Source organism: Lolium rigidum, chromosome 7, assembly GCF_022539505.1.
Source record: "Lolium rigidum isolate FL_2022 chromosome 7, APGP_CSIRO_Lrig_0.1, whole genome shotgun sequence".
Classification (NCBI taxonomy): Eukaryota; Viridiplantae; Streptophyta; class Magnoliopsida; order Poales; family Poaceae; genus Lolium; species Lolium rigidum.
The window spans coordinates 167,950,578-167,969,345 of NC_061514.1; the positions used below are offsets into that span (position 1 = coordinate 167,950,578).

Here is an 18,768-nt window from a genome sequence, read left to right on the forward strand (position 1 = left end):
GACTTCACTTGCCAAATCAAGTTAGGGTTTCACATCTAGGGTTTCACATCTAGATCCAACCAAATCCATTAATTCATTGGATGAAAAGAAGGTGAACGGAGGAGATTACCTTAAGGAACGGGTTGGGAACAAACTCCACAGACAGATCCAACGAAATCCACCAAGATTTGAGAGAGATTTGGGTGGGGAGAGAGGTGGGATGCCTGGTCGAAGGAGGGGAAGGAAGAGTTGAGCGGAAATGAGGTGGCTCGGGCCGCCACACATAATAGCATGTGTGGCGCCCTTCTGAGAGGCGCCGCACATTCAAAGTGTGGCGCCCATGGGAGCGGCGCCACAGGCTGTGCCACGTCGGTTGGTCAATAGGGCGCAGCATCGACCGTGCCACGTCGGCCAGGATCTCTAGCGCCGTTCGCATGAGCGCCACACGAACAGGTGTGGTGCCGCTTGGAAGGACTCCACAAAAAAGGGTTAGACCAGTGAAATAGTTTGGCCAGAGGGTCAGGCCGTGCATTTCTTCGCCTTATTTTTGTCAAAATCGCCGACAAGTTCGTATGGCATGACTATTGGGTGCTGCATACCCCCATACACCCCAAAAAATTGTAGTAATTTAAAAAGGTTAAAAAATGAACCTTCCTTGCTGAAAACCAAGGGTGATCAAGTCTGTACTCGTAAAAAAAATATTTAGAAAAAAAAAATTCCATGGCCTTCAGGGCAAAAAAAAATATAACGAATATAAAGTGAAGAGTACTTTTTTTTAGGGAAAGCCATCCTGGCAGTTTATATTAATTTGGTTGGCACCCAACATCGATCGTCAAAAGTGGATTTTGATTTTAGTTGGCACTCTCATTGACCATATGGTCTTCCAAACCGGCGAAGCAGAAGAAGACCCAAATACATTTGGTCTTCTAATCTTACGCCCATATTGATGATCCCGCTCGATATGATAAGATGATTTAACCTAGCTCTTTTGCCCTAAAAGCCATATAACTCGGGATGAGATAGCTTATTTCGTGAAGGTTTTTCTGAATAACAGTCGTATCCCAGATCCGTCTTTCTCGCTACTAGGTCACATAAAATGACGTCTCGCGACGTCTCGCATTTTCCCGACTTTGTTTTGATACATTTCTGTCCAAAATGGGACCCACATGAAATGACGGGCAGCCAGAACCGGCGGCTAGGGTTCACCGTGTTGGGAATGCGTGAAACCTAGATTACCTTTACACATACAATGACGTGTCCCGATTCTAAAAATGATTTTTCTAATAATGTAGGGCGACAGAAAGTAGACGTTTATTTCAAATCCAGACCGTTTCCAGCGGAATCGACAAGACACCGCAGGTCTAACCAGAAAGCTAACGCGCGCGGCTAGTACTTGGTTATGGGACTTTCGAGTTTATTTTTTACCCAACATACAATAAAAGTAATTCCCTAGGAAATATTTTTATACAAGTAGAATAACCCTTAGATTTTTAAAAAGTTTGAATTTTTAATTTTTTTGAATTATTGTTTATTTTACCTTTTTTGAATTATTTTTTCATGTATGGGGTGCTACATGAAGTACGTGTGTAGCACCCGAGAGCTCCTATGCATTTCTCGTATGGCTGATGCACACGTAGTGCAAAAAGCTATGCGCTACTTACCTACCGTTTCACAATTAAGGACTCGTCTGGAAGAATGGACTCAAAATGGTGGACAGAAAAAGGGAATTGGGATGTTATGTAACCTGTATTCATAAAAGCTTCCTTTGGGGGGCAGTAAACGGATGAACTTGCTATATGCTGGGCTCATATGTTCCATTCAGTTGTTACCAGTACGCAGTTACCAACTAGTGTATAAAAGGCAGCAGTCACAGAGCCACAAGAATAATAAAGACACCAAGATTCTTCACCATACCAACGTTATCTGGTTTTCATTTTCACTTTGGAGCAGAAATTTCACAACATGCTGAATTGCATGTAGTGATAACCAAATCCAGGTTACCCTTACCACATGCATGCAAAGTTTATTCCACCAGGACCCTGTCGCATGATAGACATGCACCAGTAATGTTTAACAAATCGTTCGGACAAAAATGGCATTCGCTAAACCCTGCAGCGACAAAAACCATCATATCGGTGATCCACCAATAACCACCCAATCATATACACTCTCTACAACGGACCTTCCTAGACTACATGTTGACTTGAGGATGCGCCCACACCACAGGGCTCATCAACAAATATTCATCAACGAAAGGGAGATGAGGCCCAGGACCAAAATAGCATTGTAACAAGTGTGTAGAATCCGTAGGTAGCTCACACCACGATCCACTAAAGAAGCCAATACCGGCAAGAGATTATCCCCGATGGTTCTGTCGTCCGCCTCAATTGCAAGAATAGACCAAAGCTGCTGCCAAGCTCAGTGCCTACGATCACCAAATCAGAAGATACTGGCCTGCAACAAAACTGAAGACATGCTATAACTCATCACTGTGCATTTGCTTTCTCCAACTTCTCTTTCTCGATTGCAACTTTTCTTTCCTCGGCATGTTGAGCTACACCACTAGCAAGTGCCTGGTAGTGGAAGTCCAGAGTCTGCATAAGGTTCTGGAACCTGGCCAGATCGGATGCTTGTACGGCTGAAACAAATTTTTATTACCTTGTCAGGAAATTCCGGGCACAAGTAAAATATTGTAAAAAGAATGTAGGAAATATTCTCTACCTTGGATGGTCTCAATAAAGAAGATAAATGGATCCACCTCATCTATTGGTGTTTGCAGCTCCTCGTTATCGCTATAATCCTCATCAGAATCATCGTCGTCGTCATCGTCATGGAGCTGGAAACCTCTTGCCTGAATTATCAGAAGCGTGTAAAGAGTTAGCACAGGGACTAGGAAGACACATAGAAAAATATACCCAAAATACTGATGCATCTTTGTCGCAGCATATTTTCACTTGTTCTTTGCAGACAGCATTGTTAACAAAAGGATCCTTAGGTGTTCTATCCAGTGCAGCTAACAGCAAATGAAAAAGACAAAAGGAGGCAAAGGCTGCTCAACCTGCTTAGGGTACATCATACAGATGGGTCACAAGGTCTGTGGGAACAAGCAAGGGAAGGCAAATTAAGTGTTAGCTTTGCTCATTGGCATAGCATCTTTTGGAGTGTCATTGATATTCATCTAGGGCCTTCATCTAAAGTATCATTGCTATTTATGAAGATTTAAGGCACAGCTCTATCTCTATAGGATTTTCAACTGGTGGGGCATGCAGCCCTGGCTAGAAGAAAACGGATTGGAGGATCAGCCATGGAGTAGAGACGAAATTAACTGACAAATGAGAGATCTCCTCATGGCCAAAACAGATCAACCCAGAGAAGCTGGATGAATACCTGCCAATGCTATAGCCAATTACCCGTCAGCCCCCTTAACTCCTTAAGAATGCACATTTAGTTTGATTAGTGGATGTATTTTCTTCGGTGGAACCAAATTATGTTTGCTTATTCACCTATTGTGTAAGCACTTCCATTTTTATGTGTATTGACCAAGTGCTCAAGGCCATATATTTACTTCTCTTTTTAGTACAAGACGCGGCACCTTTCAGAACATTGTGCAAAAACTTTTGCTTATTCTACCATGACTGTAACACAAAAGGAATTCTCATTTTTCCATTTAATGTTTAACTGATGTATCACCGATGCAATAATCACTGAACAATATGTTTAATTTGTTGTATTTTTTATTCACTCGGCTGTATGATTGGCTTTTACTCTCCTTGGAGAACAATCAACAATTGTAGATGTCTGTTTCCATCCTAAACCTTATCAAGCCGTATAATTATTTATGAGTAGTATATGTTTACATGCAAAGTATTGAAAACTTAGCAGTATATGTTTACAATTGTAGATGCATCTACCATGCAGTGATGGTAAGAAATTAAGCTACCCTTCTTCCACTCAACTTTTGTGCATCTACCATCAGTATCACCCGGTCTGCCAGGGGAGGAAAACGTTGTGTATGGGAGATGGAACTTAGCATTCTTTTTAATACACCAAGCTATACAATACCCAAGTAGAAGATGATGTCGCAGCACAACTACACAACCATGAGACCGCACAACTACAATCTTCCCATGGCTGAAAGTTGAACGAGTACAAACATTGCTAGTGTGATGCTTCAGAAGCGCAATTGGTAAAGAAAATCTGTTTATATTGCTACTGTGCAGTATTGCATAATTTTAGCAGAAACGCAGCACCTCATACAGATAACCGAAGCAAGAAGTATATAATACTCCGCTTGAAGTGGTCTCTCTGTCCTATACCTCTTTCAGTGTTTTTCTAGATCAACCTGATAGTCAGACACATTTGTTTTCTATAAAACTGTTTAGTTTTAGACTAATCTAGTAAAGACTACCAGAATCAAGCATATTCCATTTTTATGCTTCATGAGATGGAGCCCGGCCCTCGAGACTCCACAAGAGTGGATGCTAGGGAGGATCAGGAGATGTGGGCTAAAAAATAAGGATCTGGAGCCCTACCAAACAGGGTTCACATATTCATGCAGTAACTTTCTACGTTTTTCTGATACTCATTATTTCAACAAAAAAACATCAGTAAGCCCAAGGATTACGAGTCGCGCGACTTGTCGGCCTGTCGCAAACTTGTTGATGATAACCTGGAGCGACACAACAAATTGAACTTGAACTTATCGATGAGTCGCGCGACTTGTCGGCCTGTCGCAAACTTGTTGATGATAACCTGGAGCGACACAACAAGTTGAACTTGAACTTGTCCATCAACAAGTTGACTTGTCGATTAAAAATCACGATTTGTCTATGTTTTTTAGTCGTACGACAGTTATGGCTGGGAAATAAAAGCCTTCCCGTGAAACCCTAACCCCCCAGATCGAAATAGAGCCCTCCCTCCCAGCTGGCTCGCCTCTAGCCACCCTTCCCCTTGCGCAACCTCTCACCTGGCCGCCGCCAGCTCGTCGCCGCCTCTCACCTCGCTGCTCTGCTCCACGCCTCCTCCCCTGATCTCCTTGAGCTCGTCTGAAGGCTGCACCAACACCAAGGACCTAGCTAACTCCACCATCGGCAGGTAACTATTGTTCTCCCTTACTCTTGCTCTTGATCTCCTGTACTCTCCTTTGCATCAGTTTCCTTTTCCCCTGTCTTATTTGCTGCAGGATATCACCATGTCACCACCAGAGATTTCCCAAGTGATTGTTTCTACCCAAACAGAAGCTGAGAATGATGAGCAGTATGATCCATCCAAGGATCCTAAGAGGAAGCCAACAAAGTCCAAAGATCCAGGATGGAAGTATTGACTCCTGGCCAGAACTTGGAGAAATTCAAGCCCTAATGCATTTTCTGCAGCAAGGTAGTTTCTTCTGAAGTTTCTAGGTTTAAGAAGCACCTTGCTGGTGGTTTTCCGATTGTGGAGAAATGCCCCAAAGCAACAGCAGAAATAAGGAAAGAGATGCATGACTATTTGAAATCTCATACACAGAGGTTCAAGGCCATGGAAATGGTGGTGTGGAAGACGAAGATGATGATGAGGACGAGCAGGCTGGAGCAAGCTCAAAGGCAGCTGCTGGTGGTATTTCGATTGTAGAGAAATGCCCCAAAGCAGCAGCAGAGATCAGGAAAGAGATGCATGAGTATTTGAAATCTCACACACAGAGGTTAAGGCCATGGGACTTGATGGTGGTGGGGAAGACGGAGATGATGATGAGGACGAACAGGCTGGAGCAACCTCAAAGGCAGCTGCTGCTGCAAGCTCAAAGGCACCCAATACATCAGGGAAAAGAAGGTAGGTGTGACCTCTTCTTTTGTCTCTGCATCAGGGCCAAAGAGACGAACCAAGCCAATTGCAGATGAGATTCGCAAGACACCAGAAGAGGTTGTTGCTGAGAGGCATAGAACAAAGGGTGTTCAGCGAACAATGAAGGGCTATGGCACCAAGTCAAAGGAACAAAAAGATGTCATAGATGGCCATGTTGCTGATTTCTTGTATGAGAATTGCCTTCCACTCAATATTGTCATTTCAAGAAGTTGGGAAATTCTATTGGAGTCTATAGGGCATATGGATCTGGTATTCTGGTTATATAACCCCTTCACTTCTTACCATGACGTGCTGAGAAGCATGTGGGCTCAAAGGCAAACACTCAAAGCTCTTTTGTTAGCGCAGATTGGTATGCAATCAAATTGAAAACTACTGAGGCAGGGAATGCCGTTTTGGCAATCTGTGGAGAGTTGCATGAGAGCTTCATCACAACCCTTCTAAAAGCTTTGAGGATTGTGGATGGTGATGAGAGCCCAGCAATGCATGATATTTGGGCTGCCATGGATGTTGCAAAGGCACACATTACTGAAGCTGTCTCAAAGTTAAGTGCAGCGTTCTTAAGTCCTAGCCATTATTGAGAGGAGGTTGGATAATCAGATGGAGCAAAAGCTACATTGTACTGCCTTGCTCTTGAACCCAAGCAAGTTCTTTGGCATTCAAGACACCAACAAGAGACTAGCTACAAAGCTGCATTCCATGTTCAATGATGTGCTATGGAAGATGGAGCCCGATGATGATCTCCAATCAAAGATAAGCAACCTAGCTGATGATTATGAGAGGAGACTAGCTACAAAGCTGCATTCCATGTTCAATGATGTGCTATGGAAGATGGAGCCCGATGATGATCTCCAATCCAAGATAAGCAACCTAGCTTATGATTATGAGAGTACGGAAGGTGTTTGTTTCAGAAGCAAATGGCAATTAAAGATTGTGAGAAAAAGAGTCCTTGTAAGTGATTCTAGTTGCTTCTTGATTTCTTTATTTTCTGATTTTTGTGGCTGCTACTATGAATTGCTACTTTTGTAGTGCTTTGGTGGGGTGCATATAGTGGTCTTGCTTATGAACTCCAATGTCTTGTCAAGAGAATCATTAGCTTATGCGCTTCATCATCCGGCTGCGAGAGCAATTAGAGCGTATTTGCTCAAGTAATTACTAATTAGGTGCTGAATGGTTTGACACTATAGTTTTATTGCAGAAGCAGCAGCTTCTCATGAAATTTCTGTTTGCACTTTGCAGATCCATACCTAAGGGAGAAACCACTTAGAGTACAAAAGATTGAACAAGCTTTGGTACATCTCATACAACCGGCAAATGGAGAATAGGTTTCAAAGGCTGTGTGAGGACGGATCCAAAGGAAAGAGGACTACTGCTCTTATCCTAGAAGAATTTCAGTCGGACACAATTGTCACAGTATCAGGTTCCTCTCCACTCCCCTATGCCATCAATATCTACTATTACAAGCCTGTTTACTTAGTATTATTTTTAGTACTTACAGGTTGACTACATGTCGACAAGTCTAACACTAGTCGAGACTAGTCACGACTAGTCTGCGAGTCGGTACCCCAGCGACAAGTTGTGACTCAGCGACTCGTAATTTTGAAGTCCTTCACCAGAGACTACACTAGTTCTATTAGCTATTCCACCATAACAAGCATCTTCAGATAAACTTAACATGATGGGCATATGACATGAAAACTAGAGGCTGACAATAAGATCTCCGAATGCAAAATTTTATTCAAGTCAAGATCACAACACAAACCTGTACTAGTCTCTGTATATTAAGACTATTTACTTCATCCTGATCCTCATCATCAGCACCCATCTCCTTATCATCCTCGTCCTCCTCATCCTCTTCTTCATCAGCATCAAATTCATCCACATCAGTATCCTCATTTTGCGTCTTGGATTCTGGTTTATTAACGCAAAAGATTAAGACAATATAAAATACAGACAGTACTTAATCAACACAGTTTTTGGCACAGCATTAGTATACATGTTAGTTTTTAAGAGCTAGTGATTCATAGGATCAGACAATCAACAAGAGAACTGCACCTGCAACTTGATCCTTGTAGGCGACAAGCAGCTCTAGTGTTGCCTTGAAAACACGCTCTAGAGCCTCTGCCGGAATTTGATTAGCTGGAAGGCCAATAAGTGAAGTCAATCCTAAGCAGCAGACTTTCTTACCATGCTCTCTGCAAGTAAAGCGAAACACCATTTCTTGAGTCAGTACAGCATATAAACGCCACGGTATAATCTTACAATCAAGAGGTAAGAAAAATACTTTTTAAAGTTCGCCCGCTGGCCGCTTTTTTTTACTTGTTGTAACATGACAAACCAAAGGTTGAAAATTTCTGTTGCAACTCCAAGTTTATGCAATATGGCAAGTGTGAACGAAGGATTGTAGTAGAACGCGTTAGCTATCTGCAGTAGAGAAGGAATTAGATAATGCAATCAGTAAACAGTATCCCTGCTAGATCATACTTTGACAATGAGATTTAACTGGACATGAGTACATAATTATCAAGGGTGCTAACACACAGAACCAGCAGTGTCAATTCTAGACAGGCACCAGAAGGAACACTGATCTAGCCTAGGACATGAGCCATCGATCTACTCATTGAAGATACATGATACCATATAGTTACCAATGGGACTGAGGGAATAAAACAGTTAGTGTTAGACAGTCACATAGTTGCAACAAACTGAGGTTAGGGCAGTGGATTTACTGGAAACAATGACAACAAAAAAAACTTCAATCAGAGAAGCCCCTTTCGGAAGCATTTTTCCTTGAAAAGGCTGTATGTTTTATATATGGTGTAGCTACGGGATTACTAGAGCTCACCAATAGTACAGCTTTCTGCAGTATTAGCAAAAAAAAAACAAATGTGTGTTTAGCAATTAGAATATTTAGAGTACTTTATTTACTCAACTCTCGGAAACTCTGTAACTAGCCAATCTAAAAATAATTACAAAGACATTGCATGCATAAACATAATTTAGAAGATAATTTTATCTACTTAACTCTTTGAAACTCTGTAACTCGCCGAACCAAAAATAATTACCACAAGATTTCATGCATGCATACACAGTATTAAACTACATACTTTCTCTGTTCCAAGTTGATTGAAGTTCTAGCTTTGTCCTACAGTCAAACTTATCTACATTGCCCAAGTCTAAAATTTTTGCAACTGACTACAACATCAAATATATAATATAGTATGAAAATATTTATATGATGAAACTACTTTGGTGTTGTAAATAAATATATTTCTCTATAAATTTGGTCAACAATAATTTAATTTGACTTGGGACAATGCTAGAACTTCAGTTAATTTGGAACTAAGGGGGTAGTCTAAGACTAGAGTTTTTGTGGTATCCGAACTCAAAGTATTAAAAACTTAGTTTTCCAGAAACCGTAGTGTTCCAAGAGAACTTCAAAATATTATGTATCCAAAAGGGGCTTTACGTTTCATTTGGGAAAAGTAATTTGGTCAGAGCTTAACCAATTTATGTCAATTCTAAGCTACATAATATGCAATACCTTTGGTTTGCAAACATGGTTTTTCAACTTGCAATATAGAAAAACTGTAATAAATGGTAACACTTCGTGTTTTCCCTGGGTTCGTAAGATTGTATGTAGTTCCAACTGGTTCGAACCAAAAATAGGGAGGTAAAGGCAGGACCAGTGCGGCCCAGCACAGGGTTGCCAAACCAAGCTGCAGAATACATTTTAAGTTGACCAGCTATGTTTAGCACTAAGCATTTAGCTATCCTCCAATTTTGAAGTACTACTGCAAAATCTACTCTGCAGTAACATATGATGGTACTTATACACACTGATATAGAAGAGCTAAAAACATTGAGGTAAATAGTACTCCCTCTGTCCCAAAATAAGCTGCTCAACTTTTTCTATATACAGATGTATCTACACACTGAAAATACGCCTAGATACAACCGTATCTGGACAAACTTGAGCACCTTATATTGGGATGGAGGGAGTACAACAAAATAATCACAGCAAAGCTGCGATGAAGCATTTTAGATGATTATCATGTTTAGACCAAATAGAGAAAGGTAGGATGCACATTTCTTACCACTTGAACAAGAAGACATTTCAGATATGGCTTCTCTGCTCGACGGAGCCTATCAATCGTAAGCCTGAGATAAGGCTCAACCCAATGATCGACTTGACCTTTGCAATTTTGAAAAAATACTTCAATGAGCTTGGGTGCCGGCAAGATATCAGAATCTTCCATGTTTTGGTCTGTCATAACCTACAAAAATATCAATAGGCAACAGTAAGAGCAAGAATTCAAAAACCCTCGAACAAATTGCAAGTAAAAAATGAACCTAATCCACACTCACAGATGATAGTCCTTTCCATAGGCTTTGTTGATAATCAGGCTCTTTGCAGGTAACAAAATGATCAGTACCACGAGAAATGTAATTGTCTAGTGGGACAAGAATATCTGCAGGGCAACAAAAATATTAAACAATGAGCTATAAAAAGCTGTAAAAAATAATGATAAAGTATCCCAACAGGTACGATATTCACTACCAGGTTAGTTTGCTATCTTAACAGCTGGAAAATAAGCAGTCCAGCAGATATACACGACTAAAGTACATAAAAAAGTAAGCACTTCATAATAACAGCACACAGATGACAGACCAGGTATTGTACTAATTACGTCAAACAGAGCGACAAAAATTATGAAGATTCCTGTTATCCGTATCTACCAAGAGAAACATTATGCCAATTGAATTGGCGTCTTGCGCTCAAACACTTAGCACTTTCAATCAAACCGAACAAAGAAAAACAAATTTTGTATGCAATATGCCAAAATCTTTTTCAGTTATGTATTAAGCAGTTAGCAAGGTACTCCCTCCGGTCTCTTTTAATTGACTCGGATTTAGTACAACTTTATACTAAATCTGAGTCAATTAAATAGGACTGAAGGGAGTATTAAAGAGAGGGGTGCGGGGGGGAGTTAAACAGGCTGATCTCTCAAAATATCTCAAATAAGAAAAATGCCAGACACTTGGAAAGCATTATTTTTTGGGTATCGACACGAACAAAAAGCAAGAAATGTGTATGATTTAAATTTAATTTTCAGCATATAGCAAAGTTAACAGCAAAACAATGGAAGACTTACTCTCAAAGAAATCGATTGCCCAATCATTAAGAGCTTCCATCATCAATGGCCACAAGCTCCACATGTCCAAAGAAATCGTTGGTGAATAAAAGGTCATGTAGGACACTATTTCTAGAACTTCTTCATAAACATCTGCAGAACAAAGTCAAGTATCATAAGAGACTAAGGAAGAGAAAACAAAGTTTATAAAGTCAAACCTGATACTAACACAAAAAACTATCTCCCTCAAATATCGGATAGCTATCTGAGTTCTTACAAGGTTACATCTTTGCTAGCAAATATAGAGGAGGGAGGGTAGCTGATAATTGTAACTATCTACAGGCTTCTCATGAGCTGAAAGGTTTTATCACTTACATTAAAAAGAAAGTTGAGAAGTCTATCACAATTCAGAAATCATTTATGTACATGTTTGGATTTAGTACATCTCAAAAGCATCAACATCCTGAACAAACAAGGTTATTTCCAATAAGATCTAACTACAAACTGATATGCAAACAGCTAGCTAAGAAAAGGTGTATCCGTGAAATGTAATAACAGCACACACGCACGTGTTATTATAATCAGACAACAAAATACCTTGACCATCTGAAGTCAACATCCTTCGTAAAATAGGCAACAAAGTGGGCTCTATTTGGATAAAAAGGTGGGGAAGACTGCTGATGGACTCAAGGATAGTGCTTATAGCACGTAAGCACCCAACAGCAGCCAAAGCACCAGAGTCCTCGACTTCATCATCAGCTTCTGAACTAGCCATGCATCGCCAGAAGGCAGCAGCCTATGAAATTTAGTAAACAAGTTTCAGGAAGGATGATTTAGTGTGGCACATAACAATATATTGAGTTGAACATAAATCAAGGGGCAACATACCAAACTCTGGCACAGTCCAAGAGCATAAGGTGCCATCTCTTCACCAAATCTATCAACAATTGTCTCAAGGGTAAAAACAAGGTCCTCATTCTCAACTTCACCCATGAGCTTAAAAAATTCTGCAAATAAAGTAATAAACCATCAAACCATGACAAAAGCACCGTCATAAAAAGGTTGAATAAAGTAATTCTTACCATCAAGAAGCTGAGGAAGAATTGGACGGATCTCATCGAGATCTGTAGTATAAAACAGAAACTGTAAGGAAGGAACAGAACAAAGTAAATAACTGACCAAGTATCAAGATCACCTTTGCATGCTTCAACGAAAGAACGGAGAGCAAAGACTGAATCAACTCTGACAGGAAGTTCTGGATCACGCAAACCAGAGATAACACAATGCATAGCTTTGCGAAAATTGTCTTGGTCCGAGAAGTTGATGCTTGCATACTGCCCTGCAACCCATGCTGCCTATTGCCCGTGTAATGTATTAGCTTGATGTCACATAGAAGTAGCGAGTACATCAAAGAAAAACTACAGAAATCGGTCTTTGAATTAAACAAAAACATCACAAAATAAATAAATAAAAAAATACGGAGTATTAAGTAGCAGACAGTAAAGTTGTGTTACGACAGAGCAAATAGAGTGCCTTGTAGAATGACTTGAACAAAGGGTCTCTTAAAGATGGCAGTAATTTAAATAAAACAACAGTGGTCACAATTTGGAGTCAACTTTGAGCTGTTTAGGTTGTGAGAACCACTTGTCACACTGAGATAAGGCTTTTTGTTTCATGTTGAAAAGTTGTGTGTTTGGATCAGGGCCGAGCCGGCAAAATTTGGGGCCCTGTGAAAAACTAGAAAAATAGGCCTAATCTGCTGAAATTTTTGGAGATATTTGCTGACAAATCTGTTAGAGACTAATAATGTTGTATTTAATAAATAGGTTTTTGTGTTGTTTGCTGGTGCAACACAAAGAGAAGCTAGCGTAGTTGGCTAGCTGAACTTTTCCGTCTGGGCGATCCAAAGATCGAATTGGCTTCCACGACCTTAAAAATTTTACCAGCCAAAAACGTCGCTGGCTAGAGCGTTACTCGTGAAAAATGGGCCAGAGTTGGGCGGTGTTACTGGGCATCTGTCTCGTGCTGGGCAGAATTTGGAGCCTCCAAAAATTCAGGGCCCTGTGCGGGCCGCACTGGTGGCACACTCCGCCCAGGCCTGGTTGGAATTTGGAAGAAAAAATCCTACTTTTTCACAAATTATTCAACAAGATATTATAAAGAAAACAGTGAATACATTCAAACATTATATGAGTGAATAAGGTGACTTTTTGGGGCTGGGGTGGTAGAGAATTTCTGTGTACGGAAAGCATATTTCCAACTTTTCTAATTAAAAAGTTATAGATATGTGAAGTGGTATGAAACAATAATATAGTCCCTCTGTCCCATAATATAAGATGTTATTGCAACCTGCAAAACATATTACGGACAGAGGGAGTACATCGTAATTCTGAAATGCAGATCCTTAAATAAATTGTGTACATGATCTGAAGGTCCAAACTATAACAAGAAATAGAAGGTAGAACTACCTTTGCACGTAAGTGTCCAACTTGACTACTGAACTCTGGAAAGACATGTTGAACTAGCATACGCTCAAGTTCAGCTTTATATGGATCAGTTTGTTTCAGTCTATCACATAATGTCCCAATGGCAAGAAGTGCACCATCTTTTTGGCGGTATGGCTTCACTTCAACAGATGCCTCATCATACCTACCAAGGTATTCTTCAATTATATAGCTCATAAAGGTCGAGACTCACAGCATGAATCACAGAAGAATGATGAATACCTCATGAATATTCCCACAATAAATTGGATAAACTTTTGTAGGTTGGCTTTTCCCCGCTTTCTTACCAATTCGCTGACAAAATCCATAGCAGCTGTTCGCGGACTATACAAATCTTCAATTATATCTGTATATGTACCAAAAAAAGCATCAAGAGTAAAGAGATGAAAACTGAAAATGCAATGGAGATTTAAGTCAATCATGCAATTTTACCATAGCCTTTCCGAATATATTCATGTGGATCTTCATCCCATAACATTTGGTCATTGTCACTGAAGCACATCAGTGGAAATATTATCTCGAAAAGAATTATGTCCATTTGTGGTTGCATCAGCTGATACATGCTGTTTTTCGTGATACTGCAAGAAAAATGTAAACAATTACTTACAGGCAGCCACCATGCATTTAGAGATCACCAGAAAAATTATCATCTCAATGATACACATTTTTTACGTGGTGGCCAAAATAAGGGATGCAACAATTGCATAGGAGATATCCAGTAAGATACATACAAAATGATGAACAGAAAATTTCAACATGCAACTAGTAAATGTCAACAGAAATCTAGTACTCTCGAAAAGAAGGTCATATATCATACACTAGTACACTAGTTATAAAAGGTAAATTCTGCTTGAAAATTTATTCATTCTTAGGTAATACGGAACAGAATTTGTGAACGACCTCAGTAAAGCAAATTGTGCTGTTGAAATTATATAACATAGTTAGATAGACTTGCACACACCCATGGTTCGTGAGACATGGGAGAAACAAGAAATAAGGAAAGGTAGCACTGCAAACATAATTACGAAAGCTAGTTTGTCCTATGGAAGTACATCATGCTGCTACAGAAAAGAACTCCACAAACCTGTTCGTGAGATATTGAAGAATAAGATTGATAACCCTATCGGGCAAATAACCACCAGTGCGGATTGCATTGAGCAACTGTAAGTGACATCCCAAAATTCTTCCAGCATAGTTCTTTTGAAACATTTGAGCAAAAGCTTTGCTCTCTGGCTTATGAACCTTCATATCAGCAAACCTGTCGATGTCAAATGGAACACAAAGTAAAAAATAATGATCAACGAAAAACGTTACCAACTTAATTTAATACTGACCGACTGTATAGACGGTTCAAGATATGCGTAATCCATTTCTTGACTTTCCACCAGCCCCAAGCTTTCCTAGCATCAGGATCCGATGGTTGCCCTTCCAACGGAACTGGCCTTTCCAACAAGTTCAAGAATAGAAGAATCCATGCATTGAAGATATTTGGTTCAAACAATTGCTTTGGAATTTCGAGCTGCGGAAAGCACATGGCAAGACCATAAGCATACAAGAAAAAACTGGGGAAAAGAACTTAATAAGACTAAGAACATACATAAATCGAGGACCAGAATATTTTGCAGATCAGCTTGATCAAGTCAGCTACTTCAATTGGAGGATTGGCAATCTGGACAAGTGTGTTGAATATATTTAACAAGCGAGGAAAACACTCCTCGACAATTTGATACAAAGGTAGCCTTTCCTCGTCTGACTTGAACCTAAACAATGAGGCGTAAATAGGATAAGTGTGTCAACTCATATAAACAGAAAACAATAGCACTGTAGTGTGATGGCATCATGAACTACAGCAAAACTTTCATTAGAGGATATCTATGATGTACATCGTACATCCTTCATTTAAAGCAGAAGTCTAGGATGACAGTGTCATCTTGATGACAACATTGCTTCATTTTCTTTCTAAACAACCTCCACATCATTCTTCCAGCAAAATGAATAAAAGAAATGATACGACGAGTAAAAAAGTTACAAGTCGAAAGCAACAGAAATATGTAACCCTATGTAATTTTGAGTTACAGAATTTCAAAACATATCCAACTAGAGTAAGTGATAATGCAACTATCAAGCATATAAATAGAAGAAAAAGGTGGTATGTATGCTTACTCATATTTCCGGGAAAGGATCCTTAGCACATAAAGTGCTCCAAAAATTTGATCCTGTGATTCCAGGTTATGTGTAACCCAATGTAGAAGACTAGGCCACTGCTCAGGATAATCCGAAAGGACCAAGGTCTTGATGCTTTCTCCAAGCTGTGCTCTAAAAATAGTCATGAAAGATGTGTCGGTTATCCATGCATTTTCCCAATATCAACAACTCTGGATGTTGTGTTTTCACCATTAAGAAATCATAACACACTAGTGAAACACTACGAAGGCAAAAAAAAATACCGTGTGTCCTGCCTTACAACCTGAGGAGTGAGGAGACACTTTGTATGATGCTTCTCAACAAATGGAGGTTTCATACAAAGGAAAAGAGGGAACAGACGTTTTAAAAGAACTAACAAAACTCTACTTAGATGGCTTGTATTATATGTGTACCGTGAAGGCACAATCAGTATTCTTTTACTACGTAATATTGCTTTTATTGCCCAGAAAATGGAACATCAAACCATGATTGTAGCTCCTTTTTAACTGTAATTAGCTGAAAGATGAAGCTATTTACATGTAGACAGAAACCAAATATGGTGAACATCATTTGCCCTCGATTAGTAAAAGGAAAATTAGTGATATCCAACAATAAAACATGGTGAGTACATTATTACTGAAAACTAGAGGTCCTAGAGTTCAGTGTATCCGGTAAAAAGAAGTATCAATATAAGCAAACACATACTGCACCACAATTCTATCAAGAGACCATGCCAGGAAAATGTTTACTTGTTAAGGAAAGGATATGTGGATTGCAACAAAGTTATTAACCTTAGCAGTGGAGGCAATTGAGTAACAAAGCCCAGAATGTTCTCACGGACCATGGACTTGTCAGCTTCTGGAATTGTTTGCGTTTCTTCTACATAAAGGAAAAAAAATAAAGATTGTTAGTTATCAGAGAAAGAAAAGAGGCAGTTGCTCAGCTAGTAGCGTAGATGTACCAGGATCAAGAGGTGACCAGGCTTTGGAAACAAAGTTCTTGAAGTGAATGCTCGCGACCTGCCTCACAGCCAGATCACAATTCCCATCGACGATGATCTGCAGCAGCCTCACCAGATGTTGCTGCGCGTACTGAATCTGCAGCAACCACAGGAACCGAAGTGTAAGGGTCCGAAGTAATAGCAGTATTAAGATTGAAAATTGTATGCTACTGTATTATTATTTTTTCAGGTGTAATGACAGGCTGCTTGATTGAACAGGTTTGCTAGAGCCACCAACTCGTGACCTGGAGCAATAATGCCAACCAGAACACCTGTACGAGCTAGGAACATAATTCCGTTGAGCGAGCATAACTCCACAACCAAATCCAAGTGCATTAGCACGCGCATCGAGCATCGGAATCGATCCAGGGGCGGAGCTCGTGCAGATCCCTGGTTCGAACTGATCCAATTCGACAGGGAAATAAACTAGCTCCAGATCAAACATAGCAACAGCAATCAACTCGATGTTGGACTGAGGCGTACTACTACTGATCTGACTGATTCGATTGAGCGGGATTCCACCCAACAAGGGGGAGACGCGGGGCGGCGCCCCAAATCGACTAGTACGGTTCATCGGGGCTGGCGCGTCAACGGAAGCAACGGAGCGAGAGAGGGTAGAGCGTGGTGATCACGACTAACCTGGTTGAGGCTGGCCTCGGCGGCCTTGCGCTCCTCGGGGGAGTGGCTGAGCGCGGAGCGCAGCACCAGGGTCAGGCTGGCCAGATCCATGGCGGCGGCCGGGCCGACCAACGGGGGCAGGGGCGGGGCGCGAGGGACCGCGGACGGGCCGAGGCCGGAACCCCCGGGCTAGGGTTGTCGATGGGCGGCGGGGGCGGCGGGGGCGGAGTGGCGAGTGGGGGGGAGTCGGAGATGGTCGTCGTCCCACTTGTGGCGTGCGTCGCGGTGAGTTGGGCGTGCGTCCGTGCGTGCGCGCCGCGCCGTGCGTGCTCCAGGCAGAGAAAGGAGGGGGCGGATCAGCGGGGGTGGGTATTTAAGTCTAGGGTTTGGTCAAGGGGTTTTGCTTTGCTTTGCTCGGCCGAGCCAGCCCGAGCAAGCCCGGCCTGCAACCCTGGATCCCTGTAGACTCTACCGGAATTTCTGCCATGTCTGAAAGTTGGCCATTCTTTCGATGGTGTTAATTCATTTTTCTTCACAACAATATATTGGCCAGCCCGTGGTCAAGCTAAACATTATTTTCGCCAGAGAGCAAACACACTCCAAATTTGGAAGAGGTGAACCACACGCTCCTCTTCTTACCTACTCTCTCTTTCCATACTAGTTGTCGCTGATTTGGACACACATTTTAATATTGGCCAATGTCATCACAGTTGTACAATGTCATCTCAATCTAAATAAAATTATTTTACAATGCTTCTATTTTTATATGGCTCAGTCGATACATCTCAGTTGGCTGATGCCACCTACTATCGTACCTTCATGGTTCTAGCTGAACTCCCACTTGAGTTGATTTGATTTATTATTTGTTTGGCGGATCACTTTTATTTGTTTGTGTAACTTTTTGTTGTTAGCTTTGTTGTTGGAATTTTTGTTCTATTTTTCCGTGTATAAACAAATGGATCAAATAAAAGCTCTAAGAACTTGTACAAAGAAAAAACCTATCAACAAAATTTATATCATGGAAAAGCCTTTAGTTTCTTGATATTACTGAGTTTTGCTCACTGCGGATAACTTCCTTCACTTTCCACCCTCTTCCTCCAAACCAGCCTCGCAGATGGTCACACAGAGCGCTTTCGACGAGTCACGTCCTTTGGTTGTTACTAGGTTGTCTTCTTCACATGACTAGGAGGCTCCAAAATTTCTCTTGTTTTCTCGTCCATCGTCCTTGCCCAATCTAGCCTCCACTCAACGGTATGTCGCCAATGAATTCATGCTTTGTTGCCTCTACCTTCCGGCTCCTCCCACCATGTCGTTGCCTATTCGAACGGTACCCCAGAGGAGAGATCCTCACGGAGGGGGGGGGCAGAAGTAGGGGCGATAGGGCGGAGAGCACTCGGTACGGTGGTACACGATTTACCCAGTTTTGGAACACCTGCTCGATGACAGAGCCTACTGCTGCTTGTCTGGAATTATCTGGGTGCTTTTGCGTTGTTACAATGAGATGTGGTTC

The 18,768-nt window shown here is 41.1% G+C and overlaps 1 protein-coding gene across 1 annotated transcript; it reads right to left on the reverse strand.

Annotated features, from left to right (window-relative positions):
- Positions 1 to 1,932: 1,932 nt before the first annotated feature.
- On the reverse strand, positions 1,933 to 17,468 carry LOC124670482 (importin beta-like SAD2). Its single transcript, XM_047206976.1, has 22 exons — positions 17,280 to 17,468; positions 16,602 to 16,737; positions 16,432 to 16,519; positions 15,620 to 15,772; positions 15,054 to 15,216; positions 14,791 to 14,975; positions 14,541 to 14,714; positions 13,889 to 14,034; positions 13,679 to 13,802; positions 13,421 to 13,601; positions 12,148 to 12,307; positions 12,035 to 12,076; positions 11,841 to 11,959; positions 11,550 to 11,748; positions 10,974 to 11,105; positions 10,186 to 10,289; positions 9,915 to 10,094; positions 8,102 to 8,241; positions 7,873 to 8,012; positions 7,580 to 7,728; positions 2,701 to 2,830; positions 1,933 to 2,617 (listed from the first exon to the last, which is right to left on the reverse strand). Exons 1-22 carry the CDS (start codon positions 17,367 to 17,369, stop codon positions 2,466 to 2,468), a joined length of 3,087 nt encoding a protein of 1,028 aa, XP_047062932.1. The 5' UTR covers positions 17,370 to 17,468; the 3' UTR covers positions 1,933 to 2,465.
- Positions 17,469 to 18,768: the final 1,300 nt, after the last annotated feature.